The sequence below is a fragment of the Chenopodium quinoa genome, unplaced genomic scaffold, assembly GCF_001683475.1.
Source record: "Chenopodium quinoa cultivar QQ74 unplaced genomic scaffold, ASM168347v1, whole genome shotgun sequence".
NCBI lineage: Eukaryota > Viridiplantae > Streptophyta > Magnoliopsida > Caryophyllales > Amaranthaceae > Chenopodium > Chenopodium quinoa.
Window position 1 is genome coordinate 1,849,256 of NW_018744991.1, and position 22,310 is coordinate 1,871,565.

At 38.3% G+C, this 22,310-nt stretch overlaps 2 protein-coding genes and 1 pseudogene across 2 annotated transcripts; all 3 read left to right on the forward strand.

Moving 5' to 3' along the window:
• Positions 1-346: 346 nt before the first annotated feature.
• Positions 347-2,201, forward strand: LOC110706728 (CASP-like protein 1C3). The gene is made up of 3 exons (XM_021884684.1): positions 347-786; positions 921-1,023; positions 1,882-2,201. The coding sequence occupies exons 1-3, from the start codon at positions 632-634 to the stop codon at positions 2,113-2,115; spliced, it is 492 nt and encodes a 163-aa protein (XP_021740376.1). The 5' UTR covers positions 347-631; the 3' UTR covers positions 2,116-2,201.
• Positions 2,202-4,356: 2,155 nt separating this feature from the next.
• On the forward strand, positions 4,357-13,549 carry LOC110706911 (probable 2-carboxy-D-arabinitol-1-phosphatase). Its single transcript, XM_021884902.1, has 7 exons — positions 4,357-4,752; positions 10,845-10,996; positions 11,675-11,794; positions 11,887-11,986; positions 12,267-12,406; positions 12,524-12,603; positions 12,698-13,549. Exons 1-7 carry the CDS (start codon positions 4,584-4,586, stop codon positions 12,822-12,824), a joined length of 888 nt encoding a protein of 295 aa, XP_021740594.1. The 5' UTR covers positions 4,357-4,583; the 3' UTR covers positions 12,825-13,549.
• A 1,046-nt stretch (positions 13,550-14,595) lies between these two features.
• On the forward strand, positions 14,596-21,877 carry LOC110706912 (annotated as a pseudogene).
• The last annotated feature ends 433 nt before the right edge of the window (positions 21,878-22,310 follow it).

The following is a 22,310-nucleotide window of genomic DNA, read 5'->3' on the forward strand; positions in this document are numbered from 1 at the left end:
AAAATTATATTTGCATTGTAAATATTAGAATACTAATTGTGTTCAATTTATAGCGTGAAACACTTATATTGGTTATTGGAGTGTTTTAGTGTCATATCCTCTTTTCGATCATGTATTTTTTGAGAATCAATTAGCATAACAAATTATAAGACAAAAAAAAAAAAAAAAAAAATTAAATTGCTAGGTAGCCTAAGAAAACAAGGTAAAGAAGAAACAATAAGTGAGAACAACACATATTGACTATCACTACAAATTTAAAGATCTTTCCATTAACAAGCATACAAACAAAAAAGTACAGACCAAATTAAATTGGAGAATAAATTAAAAGTTGCTAGGTAACCTAAGAAAACTAATTTCATTATTAAGGCCGAAAAGCAGGGAATTTAGACATGTATGTAAGCTCGTTGCTCCACTTTTTATCTGCCTTACCTACCAATCTTTCTCTCTCTTCCACACTTACGTACACCAAACTACCATACACATAAATATTACTACTTCTTCATTTTTTGAAACTTTGCATAATTCTGTATACTATTTCATCACCCAAAAAATTCAGGGGAAATTAATTGAATATATATAGAAGATATTTATCTTGAATAATCAAGATATATTTTTTTATGATTAGTATAATATGACCAAGATTAAAGGTATTATTACCTTTGTTCTTAGGCTTATAGCTTTGGCATCTACTATTGTTGCAACTATTGTTATGGGCACAGCCCATGATTCTGCTTCTGTGCTGGGAATCAAATTCGACGCAAAATTCACAAATTCTCCGTCTTTCAAGTAAGTCATTATAGTATCATTATTTAATACTACCTCTATTCGGAATTAATAGTTATAGGGATTGTTTGATTTGAACTAGTGATGTGACGCTGAATTAATTTGAATGTGTTGAAAACGTGGGTGTGAAAATGTAGGTACTTCGTAATTGCGTATGCGGTAGTAAGCTTTTATTCTCTAGTGGTTCTTTTGCTGCCTTTCAAGAACTTGCTATGGCGCCTTATTCTGGTTTTAGACATGGTAATTCCTCTTTCTCTGTTTCGTATGTTTTGGTCTAATTGCTCTGTTTTCCTATCATTTTAAACCAGTTTAAAAAAAATATATATATATATAGTTTTTCAAAAATTTATTTGTCTTAATTATTAATGGAGAAAAGAGGACAGCCTAAGGGCTAATGTATTGCAAGAAAGCCATTGATGATTAATAATCACTTTCAAATGAGTCAAATCATTAATTTTTATTTATTCATATTAATTATGTAGGAGGTATAATAATTGAATCATTAGTCAATAGTGATATTGTACACAATAATAGAGAACAAGAAGAAAAATGTTGTGTTCTATAGAAGAAAATTCACTCTTATATAGAAGGGTACTTTAATCTTGATTTTGTATCTTTTAAAAATTTCGATAAATAATTAAGGGCTATAGAAATTACTGTATTAACAATCCTCTCGTTAGTGACTTTCGTTAACTTGGAAATAAAAGTAGCTCACAAATATCGCAAGACATTCATTCCTCAAACTTTAAGTTACCTTTATTTTTTTTTTATTTTTTTTTTATTTTTTTTTCCCTTCTTATATTATATATTTATATATTCTTGTGTAGTCTTGTAACGTACTCAACAAAGGAGTTCATTTCCTTACATGAAGTACGTATAAATGTTTTCTTAGATCATAGACGGTGGGTCTTGTCGTCTCAGGGATAGTGAGGATTCAATTTTGTTGGTTCATGTAAGGCAAATGTCTTAGACGTCTTACCACTTGAACGATGAGGTCCTCATGGGTCATATAACTACTATACATACCTGAACTTATACTAGTATTTTTGTTGGTGCAAAACGTACTCATTAACTAATTTACGAGGACAAAACGTGCAGGTGGTGACACTGCTTTTGACTTCAGCAGCATCGGCAGCATTGGCAATAGCATACGTAGGAAAGAAAGGGAATACTCATGCAGGATGGCTAGCAATATGCGGGCAAGTCCCTAAATTTTGTGATCAGACCAGCGCTGCCCTCGCCGTAGGCTTCGTTGCTGCAATCATCTATTTTGTGCTCCTTCTCTACTCCCTTCATGCTGCTCTTGGTCCTCTATTTCCTGCTTCCACCTAAATTTTCTAGCTAGCTAGAATTTATTAGTCAATGTAATGTATGTATACCATGAAATTTAGTGAGTTATTATTACTCCCATACTTTCATGTAATTTTGGCTATATACTCCCTATCATTTTCACTATGATATTGATATATGTACACTTTTTTTCTTTGATTTAACGACGTCTTAATTTATAGATAAAAAGTCCTACAAAAGCTCTAATATAGTAATATATAAAAAGAAAACATCAATTTTAAAAACTTGAAATATTAATTTTAATTGTCATCAAGAGGTGGTTATTGGACAGGGTAGCCCAATGATAATAGGGTCAGGGCCAAGCTCATAGGGCTTTTAATGGACAAGGTTATTAATGGACAGGGCTCTTATTGGGCAGGATCAATATAGGGCCAACATGTTTTTCCAATTTAGTTGATAAATAAAATACATAATGTAAAAATAATTATATAGATTAATTTGTATTCATATGTATTTAATAATGGCTTTGTCCAATATATATTTTAATTGATATTTTGTAGGCCCGCCCATTATCGACCCGCGACCCGCATTGACCTGACCCTATATTGACCCTATAAAATGTGACCCTCTTTGACCCTGACCCGCAACCGACCCGCACCGACCCTGACCTGACCCGCCCAATAACCAGCTCTCATCATATATAAAATTGACATCTCAATTGACTCTAGGAGTGTCCGTTCGGTTTTCGATTTGGATTAAGGGCAAATCCTATCCGGACCGAAATATAATTCGGTTTTGCATTTTTCAATCCGATTCGATGCGAATTACTCGATCAATCCAATCCGAATTAAAATTCGGTTATTTGGATCCGATCCGAAAATCAGAATTAAAATACGTTAATTTATCTTCTTTAATAAATAGACTAGTACAATGATATAATTTAAAAATGCAATTATAAAAATAATATTTTGTCCAATATAGATCTTGAAAATAATCATGATTCACATAAATTGTTCAACTTCAAGTCAAAATAAATTACTCAAAGTACAACAAAAAGGAAACATCATTAGTCCATTACAATAATTACTAAGCTACATGCACTAAATATCAATAACATTAACATACAAGCAGTAACTTTCAGCTATATTATGCTTAAGGCAGCAGCAACTTTCAGCAGATTTAGAGCAGCAATTGGGCTAAATGTTTAAAGCCCAATTGTAAAACACAGTAGTCCATATATTTGCTTAATTCTAAATTTCGGTGTTCGGATCCTATTAGGGTCAATCCGATCCAATCCAAAAATCCGAATTTTCAAAAAATCTCAATCAGATTTAAAGTTCGGATCCGATCCGAATTGATAATTCGGTCTGGATTAGATCGGATTTTGGTTTTAATCCGAATTATGGACACCCCTAATTGACTCTTAGTCTGTCACCATTGAAGATTACATATTCATCTTAGTTCTCAATTTGCGTCAAAATTTTAACAAATTAAAATTCAAAATGTGAGTCTTTTTCTAGAGGTTAAAGGAAATATCACGAGTTTTTTGTTTTCCTTAAGGCAATCTTTTATATTGGCAGGCGATTAGGCATGGAGGCAAATGCATGCTTAGATGCAATCTCAAAATCCCACTTGTTTAACCACTCATGATAGTTACAAGCACAATTTATACTTTTGTAATCAATCACACCACCACCAAACTCTATATGGTAAAAATTTGGATTTTGGTTTGGGTTTTGCTCAATTCTTATCCAATTTGAATTGTATCCAATCGAATAGCTTCTACCTTTGTCCATTTGTCGGAAGTCGGATTATCCACCAATTAAACCCGCCTAGATATGACAATACTGACCCGACTCGTGACCCAAAACCCAAAATCTATCCATACCCGACCCGAAAGTGGAGTTGACTCGATACCTAAAATGACCCGATCTAATTGTACCCGACTCGATATTCGAAATGACCCTACTCAAAGTTGACCCGAATAACTTGACCCGAACAAACCCGATACCCGAAATGTCCTGAACTAAAATTACCTAATACCTAAACTAAAAATGTGTGGTGCAATAAATGACTCAAACTGTTTCATCCCCAACTGTAACTTAACTCATAAAACAAATAAAATTATCGATTTGAGCTTGATTCACAACATCTACACAAAATGAACGATCCGATTTTAACCTGACCCGAACATACTTTAAATTGTTACGCCCCAACCCAAACCCAACCCTAATGTTAGCTAACCCGAAATAACCAGATCTAAAATTGGCCGGCCGGAAGACCCATTTGACATGCCTAGACGAAGACCACAAAATAAGACAATACACCGGAGCATATGAAAAAGAATGTTCTGTTTATCCACAAGACGCAACCACAAGTCCACAATAGCGACATGGATCAAATTATGACCTCGAGTCCAATACCGAAGTAATTTAGTAATTGTTCCTTGAGAAAAACAACCTCTAAATCCATACTAATCTGGTTTGGAAATTTATTCTCTTTCTCTGAAGATGAGTAGTGTAACGAGTACTGGAGCAATTATAGCATCAACCCATTTGAATTTTCCTTCAATTTCTGATTACACCCACATCTCTAAGCTGCATAATCCCATTTATGGAAGAAGAACAAGAATTCGGATTCAATGTTCATCTTCATCTCCTGACTTCTCCTCAAGTACTGGTATATTTTATTAATTATCTCTCTAATTTTTAGTATTTTCGTTGTTAATTCCGTACTTTCTACCGTACTATGTATTTCGACTTACTACTAGTATTCTAAAATCCCAAAAATGATTTTTTTTTTTAAATAAATTCAATATCCAGTTTTAATTTTCTTTCATTTCTTGTAGGAGGATTTATTATTGTAGGGTTTTTGTTCTTGTTATTTTGATGTTGATGTGCTTAGCAATTGTTTATACTAAGTTAGCAATGAAATGTGACAAATTCGCCATGAATGTGGAGTGTCTTTTATGCATTGTTAATTTGTTATTAGTGTAGGTTAAATCAATGTGTGTGGGAATTTACTATTTACAGACTAAAGATCTATGTTACTTCAAGTCTTCGACTCTTCAATTTATCATTTGTACTAGTGTCAGTTGGACTAAAACATGGAATTCTTACCCAACACTTTCATTTTTCACCTTGACACCTCTAATTGCTAATTTGGTAGGTGATATTTTATGATGGTTACAAGGAAAGTATCATGCTATGTCCATGGTATTACAATATCGTGTGTTTTTTTCTTCTTAAGTTTCCATTTCCACTCAGTACCAACCCCCTTATGGATAGTGATGGAAAACAAGAAATATAATGGGGTGAAATGAGAAAATTCAAGTTTATCAAATCAAGTAGTATTTATGTAAATTAGTAAACAAAGTAAGCATGAGATTTTTATGATAAAATCAACAACTTCATAATAATTGTGGAGCATAACTTGTTGATTTTATTACCAAAATATTATGCTGACTAGGTTTTTTTTGTTAACTTATTTACAACATTTCCACTTGATTTGCAATTTTCGTTTACCATGGTGATATTGGACTTGCTTGGAGTGACATAGCTTTACCATGGGCATGTCATTGGCATTTGACTTTCCTAATTTTGACCATCATATATGTAGAGAACATGTGTATTTGAGGCAAGGGACTGGAAAAAATGATTACTTTGAGGCAACAAACTACTGGAAAGGGGAGTGTATATTATAAGATGATTATGATTGTATTGAATGAATTAAAACAGAGTGTACAACCTAAATTTATACAATGAGAGAGCTATACAAAGAGTATAAAAGATAGTAACAATATACACAAAATAAGGAGATAAGTTTACAGCTAGGTAGAATAACTAATTATCCTCACAACTATGAGATAAAGATAATATCAAAAGGTAATTATCTTGTATTTCTATCATGCCCCCGCAAGACGGACGGAGGATTCGAAAGGCCGATCTTGGTTAGTAAGACATCAAGACGTGGTCTGGACAATGGTTTTGTAAGAAAATCCGCTAACTGATCTCCTGTTGAGACGTGGACAACGCGCAAAGCACCCTGCTGTACTTGATCACGTATGAAATGATATGAAACGGCAAGATGTTTCATTCGTGATTGGAAGACAGGATTCGCAGCAAGGTATGTGGCACTGAGGTTATCATAGTAAACTACTGGAGTGCAGGGCAATGTCACACCCATTTCAGTGAGAAGATTACAGACCCAAAGTAACTCAGTGGTCGTTGTTGCAACCGACCTGTACTCAGCTTCTGTGGAAGAAAGAGCTAGTGACCTTTGCTTCTTGGAAGACCAAGTTATAGGTGTTCGACCAAGAAACACAACGTGACCCATGGTGGAGGTGTAATCATCTCGATCACCAGCCCAATCCGCATCAGAAAATGCGTGCAGAATAGGCGTAGTGTCGCGATAAATGGTGATACCTTTATCAATGGTTCCACTCAAGTAGCGTAGCAGCCTTTTGAGAGCAGTCCAATGTGCTGTGGTGGGACAATGCATGAACTGAGAGAGCTTGTTAACAGCGAAGGCGACATCCGGCCTAGTAAGCGTGAGATATTGAAGGCTACCAACAGCAGCCCTGTAATCTTTAGGAACAGCAAGGGGAGTGCCCGAGGAACTTGTAAGGTGCTCCGTCAATACCATGGGAGTAGATGCTGGTTTGGAGTCAAGCATGCCCATCCTCTCAAGCATATCAATGATGTATCTGCGTTGATTAAGGAAAAGTCCCTTGGAAGTAGGCATCACCTCCACACCGAGAAAGTAGGATAGATCACCCAGGTCCTTTAGAGAAAACCTGTGAGAAAAATGCTTCAGAAAATTGTTGAGTGTTGCTTGATGTGGAGATGTGACAATAATGTCGTCAACATAGACAATAAGGTAAATGGGGTTATGAGAATGGTGTAAAATAAATAAGGAGACATCCGAGACGCATTTGCGAAAACCAGCACCAATAAGGTAGGCAGCCAACTCAGAATACCAAGCTCTCGGAGCTTGCTTCAAGCCATAGATAGCTTTCTTGAGTTTGCAAACGTGAGTGGGATAGAGAGGGTCTACGAACCCAGGAGGTTGAGCCATAAATACTTCTTCATTTAACGTTCCTTGTAAAAAGGCATTGTTCACATCAAGTTGCCGAATGAACCAACCTTGTGAAACAGCAAGACTTAAGAGAGTGCGAATGGTGGCGGGTTTGACAACAGGGCTAAACGTCTCAGTGTAGTCAACCCCGGGACGTTGCTGGAAACCTTTTGCAACAAGGCGTGCCTTGTAGCGTTCTATGGTTCCATCTTTGGTGTATTTAATCCGGAAAACCCACTTACATTTTACAATATTAGTGGCAGCCATAGGGGACGTGAGTTCCCAAGTGCCGAGACGATGGAGTGAGGCAAGTTCCTCCTCCATAGCCTTTTTCCAGTTCGGGTCTTTAAGGGCTTGAGGTACGGAGCGAGGAATTTCTGGTTTGGGCTGGATAGCAGTGTGGTTTACATACTTCTGGTTAGGCTTGAAAATGTTGTTCTTGGATCGAGTGATGACACCGGAGGGTTGGGATGGTGGGTGAGGTTTAGGGGAGCTTGCGATACTGATGGGAGGGGAAGTGTTGGATGCGAGGTGTGGGGAAGCGTGTGGCATGGGAGATGACATGGAGGCAGTGAGGGGTGGAGTTGACCGAGTGACGGATGTAGAGGATAGGGCAGGAGAGTTTGAGGGGGTGGGCTGGGATGTTGGTGTGGATGGCGAGGTGTGGGAGGAGTCCATGATTTCAATCACAGGCTGGTGGACAGGATTCTGGAGGATGGGTAAGGCTATATTGCACCAAGCGTCAGGACTAGGGATAGTGGGTCGTGGCTCAGATGTGACGAGTTTAGAGATTGGGAACTCATCCATCGACAAACCGAACGTGTCGAGATGTGTACACTCGGTTTGTCGATGGATCAAGGCAGTGATAGGCACTTTGCGTTTTGGAGTATCCGATAAAAATGCAGGGCTTAGATTTCGGCTGTAGTTTGTGGGTAGTGTAGGGTTTAAGCCAGGGATAGCAAAGACAGCCAAAACAACGTAATTTCATATAGTTTGGGGGAGAATTGAATAAACAGTGATAAGGTGATTTCATCGACAGAGTAGGTGTAGGTAATCTATTGATCAAGTAGGAGGCGGTGGAGAAAGCATACGACCAATAGGATAGAGGGAGCTTAGAGTGGGTGAGGAGAGATAGGCCAGTTTCAACAATGTGACGATGCCGACGTTCGGCAAAGCCATTGTGCTGGGGCGTATGGGGGGGTGACGTGAGGTGAGACACACCATCAATTGTTAAGAAGGAGGCTAGTGCCTCGTACTCCCCACCATTGTCCGAGTACAGAATTTTGATTGGTTTAGAGAAATTTTTTTCAACGAGAGCTTTATAGCGAATAAAAACTGGTTTAGTGTCAGATTTGTTTTTAAGCGGATAAAACCAAATATACTTAGTGAAGTGATCAACAAATATGACATAATATTTGAAACCATCAACAGAATGAACCGGAGAGGTCCATAAATCTGTATAGATAATATCAAGAGGAGCAGTAGACAATAATGTTGATTGAGCAAAGGATAATTTGTGACTTTTATTGCATTGACATGCATTACAATTGAAATTGAACGAACTAGAAACATGAAGTTGGAAATCAGAAACAATATGCTTGAAAATTGATAAGGAAGGATGGCCAAGCCGATGGTGCCAATTTATTACAGGAGTTTTAATAGTAGAGAGAGCTAGGATAGTCGAGGATGAGGGCCATTCGTAAATTCCTTGTTTAACTGGTCCCTTCAGGAGATGTGCCCCCGTGAGTCGATCCTTCAAAAGGAAGAAATCAGATGAGAATTCGATAGTAAGATTATTTTCAGAACATAATTGAGAGATGAAGATAATATTACGAGACATAGATGGAGCACATAAGATATTAGATAAATTAACCGATTTAGAGTAAGAAATAGGCAAGGATAAAGAACCAGTATGAGTGATAGGAATACCTAGACCATTACCGATGACAACTTCTTCAGTGCCATCATACGGGTGATGGAGGGATAGGGTGGATAGATCATGGGTAACATGATGAGAGGCTCTCGTATCCAAGAGCCAAGAGGGATCAGAGGGTGGGGGGTTTGCAGTGGCGACATGCACCTGAGGAGGAGAGGAACCACATGTTTGTGGTGGAAGGGTAGGTTTGGCAGTAGGAAAACGTTGATTAAACGATGGACAACGATATAAGGAGTGCCCATAAGTGTGGCACCATTGACACCGACCTTTATAACCGGAGCTAGGAGGTTTATCATTGGTGGGGGATTTCTTGGAGTGTGGCGTGGGCTGATTGGGATGAGAGTGAGGTTGCTTGCGGTAAGAGTCAGGGGAGGGGGATGGCTGGCTACGAGTGAAGGTAGCATGGGCGGAAGCAGATAGGGAAGAAGGCGTAGGTGAGTTGCGAAGGCTAACTTCCTTGATGAGGAGTTTCTCATGGAGTTCATCAAAAGAGATTAGGGTATCACGATTATTGGTGGCATCAATAACAGATTGGTAAGCAGGGTCTTGGAGGCCTTCGAGGACTCGCTCAATAAGGTCGTCGGGTTTGCATGGATCTCCTAAGACAGCTAGTTGATCGGCACAAATGCGAATGGCATTCATGTACTCGGTAATACTTTGTGTGCCTTTGGTGATGGACTTAAGGTTAGTCTTGAGAAGCTTAGCATGTCCTCGGGTGTGACGAGCAAAGGTATGGGCAAGAATGTCCCATGCCTCCTTAGTGGTGGTTGCTCGAGAGACAAGGGGGGAGATGTTAGACTCTAGTGTGCCAAGAAAGGCTCCAAAAAGGAGTTTGTCTTGGCGAACCCAAGTGGTGTAAGCCGGGTTTGGGGAGGGTGTGTCATTGGTGAGAACAGTAGGGGGCGAGGTAGGCAGAGATCCGTCGAGGAAGTGGTAAAGGCCATGGCCAACGAGGATAGACTCTAGTTGAAGCTTCCAGGATAGGTAGTTGAGGTTTGTGAGTTTGATGACGTTGGTGAGGTTAACAATGATAAGGGGTTGTGATGGTTGTGCATTGTTAGGAATGATAGAGTTGGAGGCCATTGAAGCGGTAGCGAGGGGTGTGGAAAAAAAGATCAGGATATTGTGATCTTCCTGCTCGATACCATATAAGATGATTATGATTGTATTGAATGAATTAAAACAGAGTGTACAACCTAAATTTATACAATGAGAGAGCTATACAAAGAGTATAAAAGATATAACAATATACACAAAATAAGGAGATAAGTTTACAGCTAGGTGGAATAACTAATTATCCTCACAACTATGAGATAAAGATAATATCAAAAGGTAATTATCTTGTATCTCTATCATATATTTGTAGCTGGCCATTGAAACAACTTGTATATAATCTTCATGTTCAATTTTGTGTCATGCTAATACTTATATGATTTGACTTATGAATAAAATCAATTATAGTATAACCTCTACGAATGAGTGAGGAAGGTTGCACTCTTTAGAAACCCTCTTAAACCCATTGTTGCACCAAGGAATTTGCAATAAGCTGTGATATGAATAATGATGGTGATTGCTGTTTATGCATGTTTTTTTCTTGCCACTGATGCAGTCGACCTTGTCTGCGGCTCTCACCATGGGTTCTCCTTTCTATTTTTACCATCTTTTTCACAAAGTATTGTTTGAAGCATTTTTTTGTGAAATAAACTGAACTTTTAGCCTTTTCCAATTAAATTGACAAAATATTGTGTCTATTGAACAGAGAATTTTAAGGACACTATTTCTCTCACAGGTGGTGCACTGGAATTTCAGAAGGCAACTACCTCTCTTTCATCTGAGCAATTGCCTTCCCCAAAGAAGATAACACTTGTCAGGCATGGCCTTAGCTCATGGAATGCTGAAAGTAGAGTTCAGGTTTGTTGCTTCTCGTCCAAAGCATTTTTTAAATTTGGTTCTATTACGTCTTAACTATCTTACAAGCTGCTATAACAGTCTTATCTTTGTCTTGAGCAGTAATCATATTGTCTTTACCTTGTTAGTTTTGAACTCTTGTGCATGAAGTTCTCAGCAAAGCACCTCTTCTGGGCAATATTAAGCTATGTAGTTTTGTCTAAGTGGACTAGTGGAGAGAGTGAGAAAGAGAGTTCCTTAAATCTCAGTTTCTCAATTGAGTTGTAGGTGTAGGCGATAGAATATGGAACATGATGCAGCAGCCTTCCTAAGCAGCCAAGCTCATTATCTGTTATTTCTTTCTAATTGGGATGTTTTAGCATAACCAGAATATATTATAGCTGTGTCAAAAAAAAAAAAAAAAAAAAAAGAATATATTATGGCCAAAAGATTTCTTAAGTTTTTCATCTTGCATTCATTACTCAAATACTTTGCAAGTATGCCTTACTTGAGTTTCTTAAAACTTTGCTTTATATAAGTGAAAACCTATGCAGCCTTCAATGTTAGAAGGAGGATAAATCATATGTTGAGAGTCTTGAGATTCAAGAAAATGATCACGTATGCATATAATGAAGTTGTTGGATAATTAATTTTAATGTTTACCAATAGTGTTATATCTGAAATCCAGTTTTGATATGCCAGGGAAGTTCAGACTTATCTGTTCTGACAGATGAGGGAGCAAAGCAGGCGGAGAGATGTAGGAAGGCGTTAGCAAATATACATTTTGATAAATGCTTCGCAAGTCCAATCACTCGTGCTAAGGTTTGAGATCTTATGAGTTGTATTAGTAGTTAATCTGAAACTTTAGGTAGTTCATAATTTAATTATATTCCATCTGTGTCAATTCATTGCAGTCTACTGCTGAAATACTATGGCAAGGGAGAAAAGAACCACTTATTTACTATGATTCTTTGAAGGAGGTTCATCTTTTTTTATTGGAAGGCATGAAAAACGGTCAGTTCTCGTTGTTTAGTGATAGAATTTTGCTCATTATATAACAAATTAGATTTGAATTGGACTATACTTTTTATACAATTCTTGTGCTGGAGTTTAGTATGAGTACGGAAAATAATAAAATTCCTGTTAAAAGATTAAAACATCTCAGAAAACACGAGAGCTAAGCATGCAGATTCATGTATTCATTATTCAAATTCTGTATGAGATTATGATATTTGCACCTAATAGTTTGTGGACAAAAGAGATAAATTGAATCATGTTCAGCATTTGGAGGCAGAGGATGCTAAACAGAGATATCCTAAGGAATATACAACCTGGAGGGAAGATCCTGTAAACTTCAATGTGAACGGCGTCTATCCTATTAGGGATTTGTGGGTGACAACTGCTGAAACTTGGAGAGAAATCTTGTCAAATCCTGTAAGCCCTTTCTTCTCTAATCATTGTGAAAATTGTGAGCTTGCAGACATTCAAATCTATTTTATGGTGTGTGGCAGTGCTTTCAACTTTGATGCGTTAATTTCTTCTGTTTATTAGGGGGAGAGCTTTTTGGTGGTCACTCACAAATCAATATTGAGGGCACTCGTCTGCACAGCTCTAGGGCTAGGCCCTAAAAGGTATGCTATGGCAATTTATGCGTGATAAGCTTTTCTATTAATACATTCTGGCTGTGTCTTTAAGTAACAGGCTGATTATTTCATGGTAATATAGATTTCGCGCAATTGATGTGAACAATGGCGGAATTTGTGTACTGAATTTCAACAAAAGAGGAGAAGCTATGCTTCATTCTCTGAACATGACTGCCCACATGTACACTGACCTCACTTATATGCACTGAATTTTGTTGCAACTTTCTGGAACCCAACGGACCACAGACCCAAAGACGACAGACCCAGAGACGGGTGGAGAAAGGACAATCCCGAAAGAGATGGGATACTAACTCCTGATCTTGCTGACAGAAAACACACACCGAGTCCACTGATAAACCTCTGGACCGAAGCTTAATAGTAAGCGGTAACGCATCATGGATACGTTTCCAACCAAAAACCTTCCACCTTGGAAGAATAGGCAATCTCCAGAAATGTTTCCACCAAGAAGATGGAACCCGAACAGAAGAAACAAACGAAGAGCACTGTCGAACGAGCATTGCATATGCAGTTTTATATGAAAAGGAACCGTCCCTGGTAAACTTCCAATATACAAAATCATCCATCGGTTGAAGAGGCCGATCTGGTGACAGAATACGGGAAGGTATAGGATCATCGGTAAAATGAATTTTAGAGGAGTAGTCCGTAGTGGCGTAGTATATTACTTTTATAAAACAATTTGCATCATCGCATCATTTGCATGACCAAATTTGTGACAATTTTTAAGATAAAATCATAAAACACAGGGGCCCTACATATTAGACAGAGAAAGGCCCTACATATTAGACAGGGAAAGGCTCAGCATAATCCTATAACACATATCATACATTAGCAAATACGAAGTAGCAATCATGTAGAAGAAGAAATCTTATTTTGGTCTCAATTATAAAATGACTTCATGTCATCTTTTTTACAAGTGCTTTCATGATTTCATCACTAGATTACATTATTTGATTCGCTTAATTTTTATTATACTTGACACATAAGCCAATTCAATTGCCCAAAAAAGAAACCCTATGCCAATTTAATATACGGATTTGTAAACATTTCTTAGACTTTTGTTAAAAAAAATACTAAAAATACTTATGGAGTGTTCGAATTAAAAAATAATGAAGCTAAAGCTCATAAAATGATTCATATGGAGTCACAATTATTATGAATCTAGATCTATTCATGCATAATGAATGATTGATATTCTTTAAAAGCAATTAATTAAGTCTACTAAACTTTGTGATTTGTGCCTTTTGGAACCGAACAATTTAGTGAAAATTATTGTCCGTGTAAAAGTTGTATTATACAAAGAGGTGAATTTTCGAAAGAATTTGTATAAATTAATCATGGTTTTTTTTTTTTTTTAATGCAAATGAGTACATACCAAAGATAAAAGAAAAGGCAGAAACAATACAATTAAGAAGACTATCAAGGAGGAACAAAGCATGGGAAAGCCACGCCTTGGACATCCTCATCTAAAATCCTACGAAGTTCCATCGGAACACTAATAAGTCCAATTGATTGAGCCACTCCATGATTAGCAAGCCAGTTTGCAGCACAATTCCCTTCCCGTAAGACATGAATCACCTTAATTTCCCAATCATTCTTAACCAATAACAAACGGCAATGGTTAATCAAGTAAGCACACTCACCACTTCCTTGTGCTTGTGAAGTAAGAGCTTGAACTCATGCATGATTATCGAGTTGGACTCTTTGTGTATAGATTAATCAATAATACTGCGTATTAGTCTCTATTTTCTAAAATAATCACAAAACTTATATTTAAGTGTAGTTTTAGAATATACAACTGTTGAAAGTTTTTTCTTCTTGAACTAAATAGAAATATTACAAATAGGCCATATTTAAAATTTTAAAACGAAAGGGAATACTTATTTTCTACAGATTTAAAAGTAAAATCCAATTAGTTGTACCAAATTAAGAAAGAATTAGACGAATTGATGATTAAAGAAGTGATATCCTATATATTTACATAACTTTCATTTTCTCAAACGCTTAAAATGACAATTGACAAAAGATGTTTCTAATAAGCTACAATTACACCAAAGCTGCCAACGTTAGATTCTCGATTCCATCATTTATTTTTTATTTTTCAAATTTATTCTTCTTTTAAAAAACAAGAAAAAATAGAGAAAAAACATTAATCCCACCTTCACATTACTCCACACAACAACAACACACGAACATTAACAGTCATTCTTCAGTCTCTCCTTCTCCCCCCCACTTTCTCTCTCCTCCCTCCACTTTCTCTCTCCTCCGCCATTAACAAACCCCACTTCAACTTCCGCTCTTACTTGCATTTCACAACACCCTCTTCCTCTTTCTCTCTCCTCCATGCCACTTTAGCAATAAAAATTGAATTCTTTTGGAAAAAAAAAGCAATGAATCGCCGGCAAAGAGGGAATCCCACGCGCGCGTTACCCGACGCGCCGCCTCCTATACCACCACAAACAACCTCGTACAAACCCTTTAACATAATCCCAATTCACGATATCATAATTGACCACCCTTCCACGCGCTACCCTGAAGTACGCGCCGCCGCGTCAGCTTTACGCGCCGTCGAGGATCTCCGGAAACCACCCTTTCACACGTGGCACGACAACTACGACCTTCTAGATTGGTTGGGTCTTTTCTTTGGGTTTCAAAACGACAACGTTCGGAACCAACGAGAGCACCTTGTTCTTCATTTGGCTAACTCTCAAATGCGAATGACACCACCGCCGTCAAACGCCGCCGTTTTGGATTTTGACCTGGTGCGGAAGTTCCGGAAGAAGCTTCTGGCGAATTACAGTTCGTGGTGTTCGTTTGTTGGGAAGAGGTCTCGGGTTCGAGTCCCACTGTTCCGAAAAGGAAGCGATGAATTTCGGCGGGAGTTGTTGTATGTATCTCTTTACTTGTTAATTTGGGGTGAATCTGCTAATTTAAGGTTTATGCCTGAATGTATTTGTTATATTTTTCATCATATGGCACATGAGCTTAATTTGATACTTGATCATCGGGATGACCCGGACACGGGTCGGCCGTATTTGCCGCAAATTAGTGGTGAGAATGCATTTTTGGATCAGGTTGTGAAACCCCTTTACGATACGATTCGAGATGAGGTTGGGTCTAGTAAGGGTGGGAGGAAGCCACACTCGGCGTGGCGAAATTATGATGATTTGAATGAGTTTTTTTGGAGGAAGAGGTGTTTTAAGTCGCTTAAGTGGCCTTTGGATAGGAGTAGTAATTATTTTACGACGGCTAGTAAGGCGGCGAAGGTAGGGAAGACGGGGTTTGTGGAGCAAAGGTCGTTTTGGAATGTGTTTAGGAGTTTTGATAGGGTTTGGGTGGTGTTGTTGTTGTTCTTGCATGCTATGATTGTTGTAGCGTTGGAAGGGACGGATTGGCCGTGGGAGGCGATTGGGAAGAGGGAGGTTCAGGTGAAGTTGCTTACTGTTTTTATTACGTGGGCGGGGCTTAGGTTGATTCAGTCAATTCTTGATGCGGGGACTCAGTATAGTTTGGTGACTCGGGAGAAGTGGTTGCTTGGCGTGAGGATGGTGCTTAAGAGCATGGTGGCTGTGGCTTGGATTGTTGTGTTCTCTGTGTTCTATTTTAGGATTTGGAGTCAGAAGGATAGGGATCGTCGGGGGTGGTCTTATGAGGCAAATCAGAGGATTCTCATGTTTCTTAAGGCAGCCTTTGTTTTTATTATCCCGGAATTGTTGGCCTTGGTTCTTTTTGTTGTTCCATGGGTTAGGAATTTTTTTGAGGAGGTCAATTTTCCTTTGTTGTATTTGGTAACTTGGTGGTTTCATAGGCGGACTTTTGTGGGTTGTGGTGTGAGGGAAGGGCTGATCGACAACGTAAAGTATTCTTTGTTTTGGGTTTTAATTTTGGCTGCAAAATTTTCATTTAGCTATTTTCTTCAGATCAAGCCCTTGATAGGTCCAACAAGGGCCCTCTTGAGGTTGAGGGGTGTACATTATAATTGGCACGAGTTTTTCAGCAACACTAACAGAATAGCAGTTGTATTGCTGTGGCTTCCTGTTGTTATTATCTATCTCGTGGACTTACAGATATGGTATTCTGTCTTCTCCTCGTTTGTTGGTGCATATGTTGGACTATTCTCTCATTTGGGTGAGATAAGGAATATTTGGCAGCTCAGGCTTAGGTTCCAGTTCTTCGCTAGTGCCATGCAGTTCAATCTCATGCCAGAGGAGCAGCTGCCCACAGTGCAAGTGATTAATATTGTGCACAAGCTTAGGGATGCAGTACAAAGATTGAGGCTGCGTTATGGATTTGGGAAGGCCTACAAGAAGATTGAATCTAGCCAGGTGGAGGCAACACGTTTTGCCTTGTTATGGAATGAGATAATTAAATATATGAGGGAAGAAGATCTTCTTGGTGATCGAGAAGTGGAACTTTTAGAGCTTTCACCCAACTGTTGGAATATCAGGGTTATTCGCTGGCCATGCATTCTTCTTTGTAATGAGCTTCTTCTGTCTGTCAGCCAGGCAAAAAAGATGGCAAATGATCAAGACAGGTGGGTTTGGCACAAGATGTGCAAGAGCGAGTATCGAAGGTGTGCAATCATAGAGGCCTATGATAGCATCAAATATTTGCTGCTCAATCATGTTGTTAAATATGGTACAGAAGAGCATTCAATTGTTATTAATGCTTTCAAAGAGATGGAATACTATATGGAGAATGAGAAGTTTACTGCATTCTATAAGTTGACTTTGCTACCGCAGATTCATGACAAATTGGTAACTCTTACAGAGCTTCTGCTGAGTCCCGAGAAGGATATTGATGAAATAATTAAGGTCTTGCAGGCGTCATATGAGCTTTGTGTTCGTGAATTTTCAAAAATTAAGAGGTCCGTGGGGGAGTTGAGGGCGGTGGGTTTAGCACTTCAAAATCCTGCCACAGATGCAGGGTTTCTTTTTGAGAATGCTATTGAACTTCCTGATGAGGAGGATGTGTTCTACTACAGACAGCTGCGTCGTTTGCATACACTTCTTACTTCTAGGGATTCTATGCACAATGTACCAAAAAATAAAGAGGCTCGGAGACGCATTGCCTTCTTTAGCAACTCTGTCTTCATGAACATGCCCCACGCTCCTCAGGTGGAGAAGATGATGGCCTTCAGTGTATTGACGCCTTACTATGATGAAGACGTTATTTATGGAACTAGCAAACTCAAAAGCGCGAATGAGGATGGCATTTCCATCTTGTTCTATCTGCAGAAAATATATGAGGATGAGTGGGATAACTTCATGGAGCGGATGTGGAGGGAAGGCTTGGAAGATGAGAGAGAAATTTGGACAATGAAGGTCAAGGAACTGCGTCTTTGGGCATCTTACCGAGGCCAAACTCTTTCTCGTACTGTGAGGGAATGATGTATTATTATCAGGCACTCAAGATGCTCGCCTATCTGGATTCAGCATCAGAAGTGGATGTAAGGGCTGGTAGTCAGCAAATTGCCTCACATGGTTCATCGACTCTGAGTAATAATTGGGATGGCTTAGGATCAATTAGAGGCTTAGGTTCAATCAGAGTTCCATCTTCACGCAGTCTTGGAAGAGCACCTAGTGGTATGAATATCCTATACAAAGGCCATGAGTTTGGGACCGCTATGATGAAATTTACTTATGTGGTAACCTGTCAGGTATATGGGATTCACAAAATGGCAGGGGACTCACGTGCTGAGGAGATCTTGTTTTTGATGAAAAACGACGAGGCTCTTCGAGTTGCTTATGTTGATGAGGTACACCTGGCGAGGAATGTTGTAGAATACTATTCGGTTCTTGTTAAGTACGATCAGCAGCTGCAGAGAGAAGTGGAGATATATAGGATCAAGTTGCCTGGTCCTGTGAAATTGGGAGAAGGTAAACCCGAGAATCAGAATCACGCCATTATTTTTACTCGAGGTGATGCTCTCCAGACGATTGACATGAATCAAGACAATTATTTTGAGGAAGCTCTTAAGATACGCAACCTCTTGGAGGAATTCAACAAGTACTACGGGATCAGGAAGCCAACGATTCTCGGAGTTCGAGAAAACATCTTCACAGGCTCTGTGTCCTCTCTTGCTTGGTTCATGTCTGCTCAGGAGACAAGTTTTGTCACTCTTGGCCAACGTGTTCTGGCAAATCCTCTTAAGGTGCGTATGCACTATGGTCACCCAGATGTGTTTGATAGGTTTTGGTTTCTCTCTCGTGGTGGAATCAGCAAGGCGTCTAAGTTGATCAACTTAAGTGAGGACATATTTGCTGGTTTCAACTGCACGCTTCGAAGTGGTAATATAACTCATCATGAGTACATACAGGTGGGTAAAGGAAGGGATGTAGGGTTGAATCAAATTGCCATGTTTGAAGCAAAGGTTGCTAGCGGAAATGGGGAGCAAGTTCTCAGCAGGGATGTGTATAGGTTGGGCCATCGGCTGGACTTCTTTCGGATGCTTTCAGTCTTCTATACCACGGTGGGTTTCTATTTCAATACAATGATGGTGGTTCTGTCCATCTATACCTTTTTGTGGGGCCGCTTATATCTTGCTCTTAGTGGTGTGGAGGATCATGCTGTTAAACATAGCAGCAATAATGCAGCCTTAGGTGCCATTGTGAACCAGCAGTTTATCATCCAAATCGGCCTCTTCACTGCTCTCCCAATGATTGTGGAGAATTCTCTGGAGCAAGGTTTTCTTCCAGCAATATGGGACTTTGTGAAAATGCAGCTGCAGCTAGCTTCGTTGTTTTACACCTTCTCAATGGGAACTAGATGCCATTATTTTGGCCGCACTATTCTTCATGGAGGTGCCAAGTACCGTGCTACTGGACGTGGGTTTGTTGTGGAGCATAAGAGATTCGCTGAGAACTATAGGCTTTATTCTCGTAGTCATTTTGTGAAGGCGATTGAGCTTGGGGTGATATTGATTGTTTATGCTTCTCACAGCCCAATGGCCACGAGTACATTTGTTTACATAGCCATGTCGATCTCTAGTTGGTTCCTTGTAGTCTCATGGATTTTGGCCCCATTTGTTTTTAACCCTTCTGGCTTTGATTGGTTAAAGACTGTATATGACTTTGATGATTTCATAACTTGGATATGGTATGGTAGTGGAGTGTCCACTAAGGCAGAAAGGAGCTGGGAAACCTGGTGGTATGAAGAGCAGGAACATCTCAAAACTACTGGTTTGTGGGGGAAGTTATTGGAGATTTTATTAGACCTTCGCTTCTTCTTTTTTCAGTATGGCATTGTGTATCAGCTCAATATTGCTGCTGGCAAGACCAGTATCGGTGTTTATTTGCTCTCTTGGCTCCACTTTTTTCTACTTGTTGGGATATGTGTAATCGTAGCATATGCCCGGGACAAGTATGGTGCTAAAAAACATATCTACTTCAGGATAGTACAGTCTTCTGTCATTTCTATCACTATACTGGTGATTGTCATTCTGTTGAAATTCACCAGGTTTAAAGTTATGGATCTCCTGACCAGTGCTCTAGCATTTATCCCAACAGGCTGGGGCATCATTCAAATTGCTCAGGTGCTCCGTCCCTTTCTGCAAACTTCAGTTGTCTGGGACATGGTGGTTTCCTTGGCTCGGCTCTATGATTTGACATTTGGCATGATTGTTATGGTTCCCGTGGCTTTGTTGTCTTGGATGCCTGGATTCCAGTCAATGCAAACTAGGATCCTTTTCAATGAAGGTTTCAGCAGGGGCCTCCAAATTTCACAACTTCTTACTGCCAAATGATAAATTAAATTTTAAGTGTGAATAGAGGTAATATTCTTCTCATAGCTATTGTCTTCTAATACTGTACATGGAAACTGTATAAATCATAGACCAAGTTGACAGACACCTAAAATTTATTTTGAAAAGAAAGTATATTTACAAGACCCTTTCTTATCCATAAATTATCTGTTTCCTCCTTGTCGTTTTTAAGCTTATGCAATGAACCTTTCTCGTTAAAGTAGTTTAACAATGGCAATCTCAGTAGATGCTATTTGAAATTTCAAACCGTTATTTTCCTATCCATGTCAACATTTCATATAAAAGTTATTATATTTTATATTTTCATAACCCATGGTGAACTGAAATCAGTGATGCCACCAAAATAGTATTAGTAATTTTTGAAAAAGAATATGGATAGTGAAAGTTATATGCTTAATAGATAGAATCTACTTTTTAGTATTTTTTCAAATGCTCTACTTATCATCTTGTTGTACCTCTCAAGAGCTGTTAAAACTATTTTATAGTAAAGATTGTGTCAAGTGCCAGACAATCATACAAATTTCTTACGTGTAGCTCCTTTTGGATTCCTTTCTTGATCGATGATAATGCGGCAATGTCAGGAACTCTGTACAATGGCGCTCAGGGTGTCTAAAATATACATTATGCCCTTATTAAACAACCAATTAAACATGAAAGAGGCAGGGAAGGGACTTTGGAACACCAATTACCAATGACCCTAATGACTTATATATGACAGAATAATATTACTCTCTAAATTAAATATTTATGCTTGCTACTGTCCAGGGTATTTTGGTCCAAAAGTTGGATGCTAGTTAACCAACGGTTACTTCCCTGCCCATTATTAAAAGGCTTGTGCCATCATTTTGTACTTATTAAAATGTAGTATCATCTAATCTCAATGTCATGATTGAAATATTTGCATGACATTTGGCTATCTTGCTTTTACTACTGAATTTTTAATGGTTTTCTGGTCAGAGACGATGTGTGCATTACATTTGAAATATTGCTTTTAGCATCCTTCATATTGCTCGTCTAATTAAAATATTATTTTCTAATTTTGTTATTCTTCTCAGATTTTGCGTCATCGGTAGGGTATGGAAATGAATGCAGATAGGCAAGCAATTTGCTTCTTTGATTCAGGAACTTGCTGTATGTATCACTTGATTCACCCTTCACTAACCTAAACTTGAGAAGGAAATTTTATTAAATTTGGTTGTGCAGTAATATGCTGTCTCTTTAGTTTTATTTTAAATTTTCATTCCTTATTAAATATCAATTTTCTGATGTCGTAGCTATGTTAGATTTTCAATAGAAAGGATATTCCGTTGCCACATTCTGTCATGCTGTAGTTTGTGGCCGATTTTTTTGTATATATTATCCATGTTTTAATTTTTTTTTTATATGAACCGAGTGAAATTCATTCGAACCAAAGGCATGTCTTTCACTCTGCAGCACTGTATCAAAGCTTCTAATAGAAGTATGAATTATAGTTGTCATCAAGTGCAAGTGTGCAACTAATACTTACCTTAGAGCATCCATTCATTGCGATGCATTTATTACATGCACTAAATTTCTCCATTATAGCTTTGCAAATAAAATTTAAACGATTGGCTAGAACTGATAGTACTGTATGTCTGTATCAATTCTTTGACAAGCGATATGTCTCTATTACATGCTCTAACAAACTCCTTTTTTGAAATTCCTTGCTGGAAGCAATAATTCTGGGAGTTTTGTTGTGTTATTGTGCAGCATTTATTTTATTAATTATTAATTTTTATTCATGTATCCTATCGCATAGTAATTTTTTTTTTCTCAAACACACTTTATAAGTCATAACAAAGAAGGGAGCATCCTTAGATCTGTTTTAACTTATTTTAGTTTTGTTTCCATGCACTTGGAAAAAAAAATACTCAAATCTGTTTGAAACTGCAAT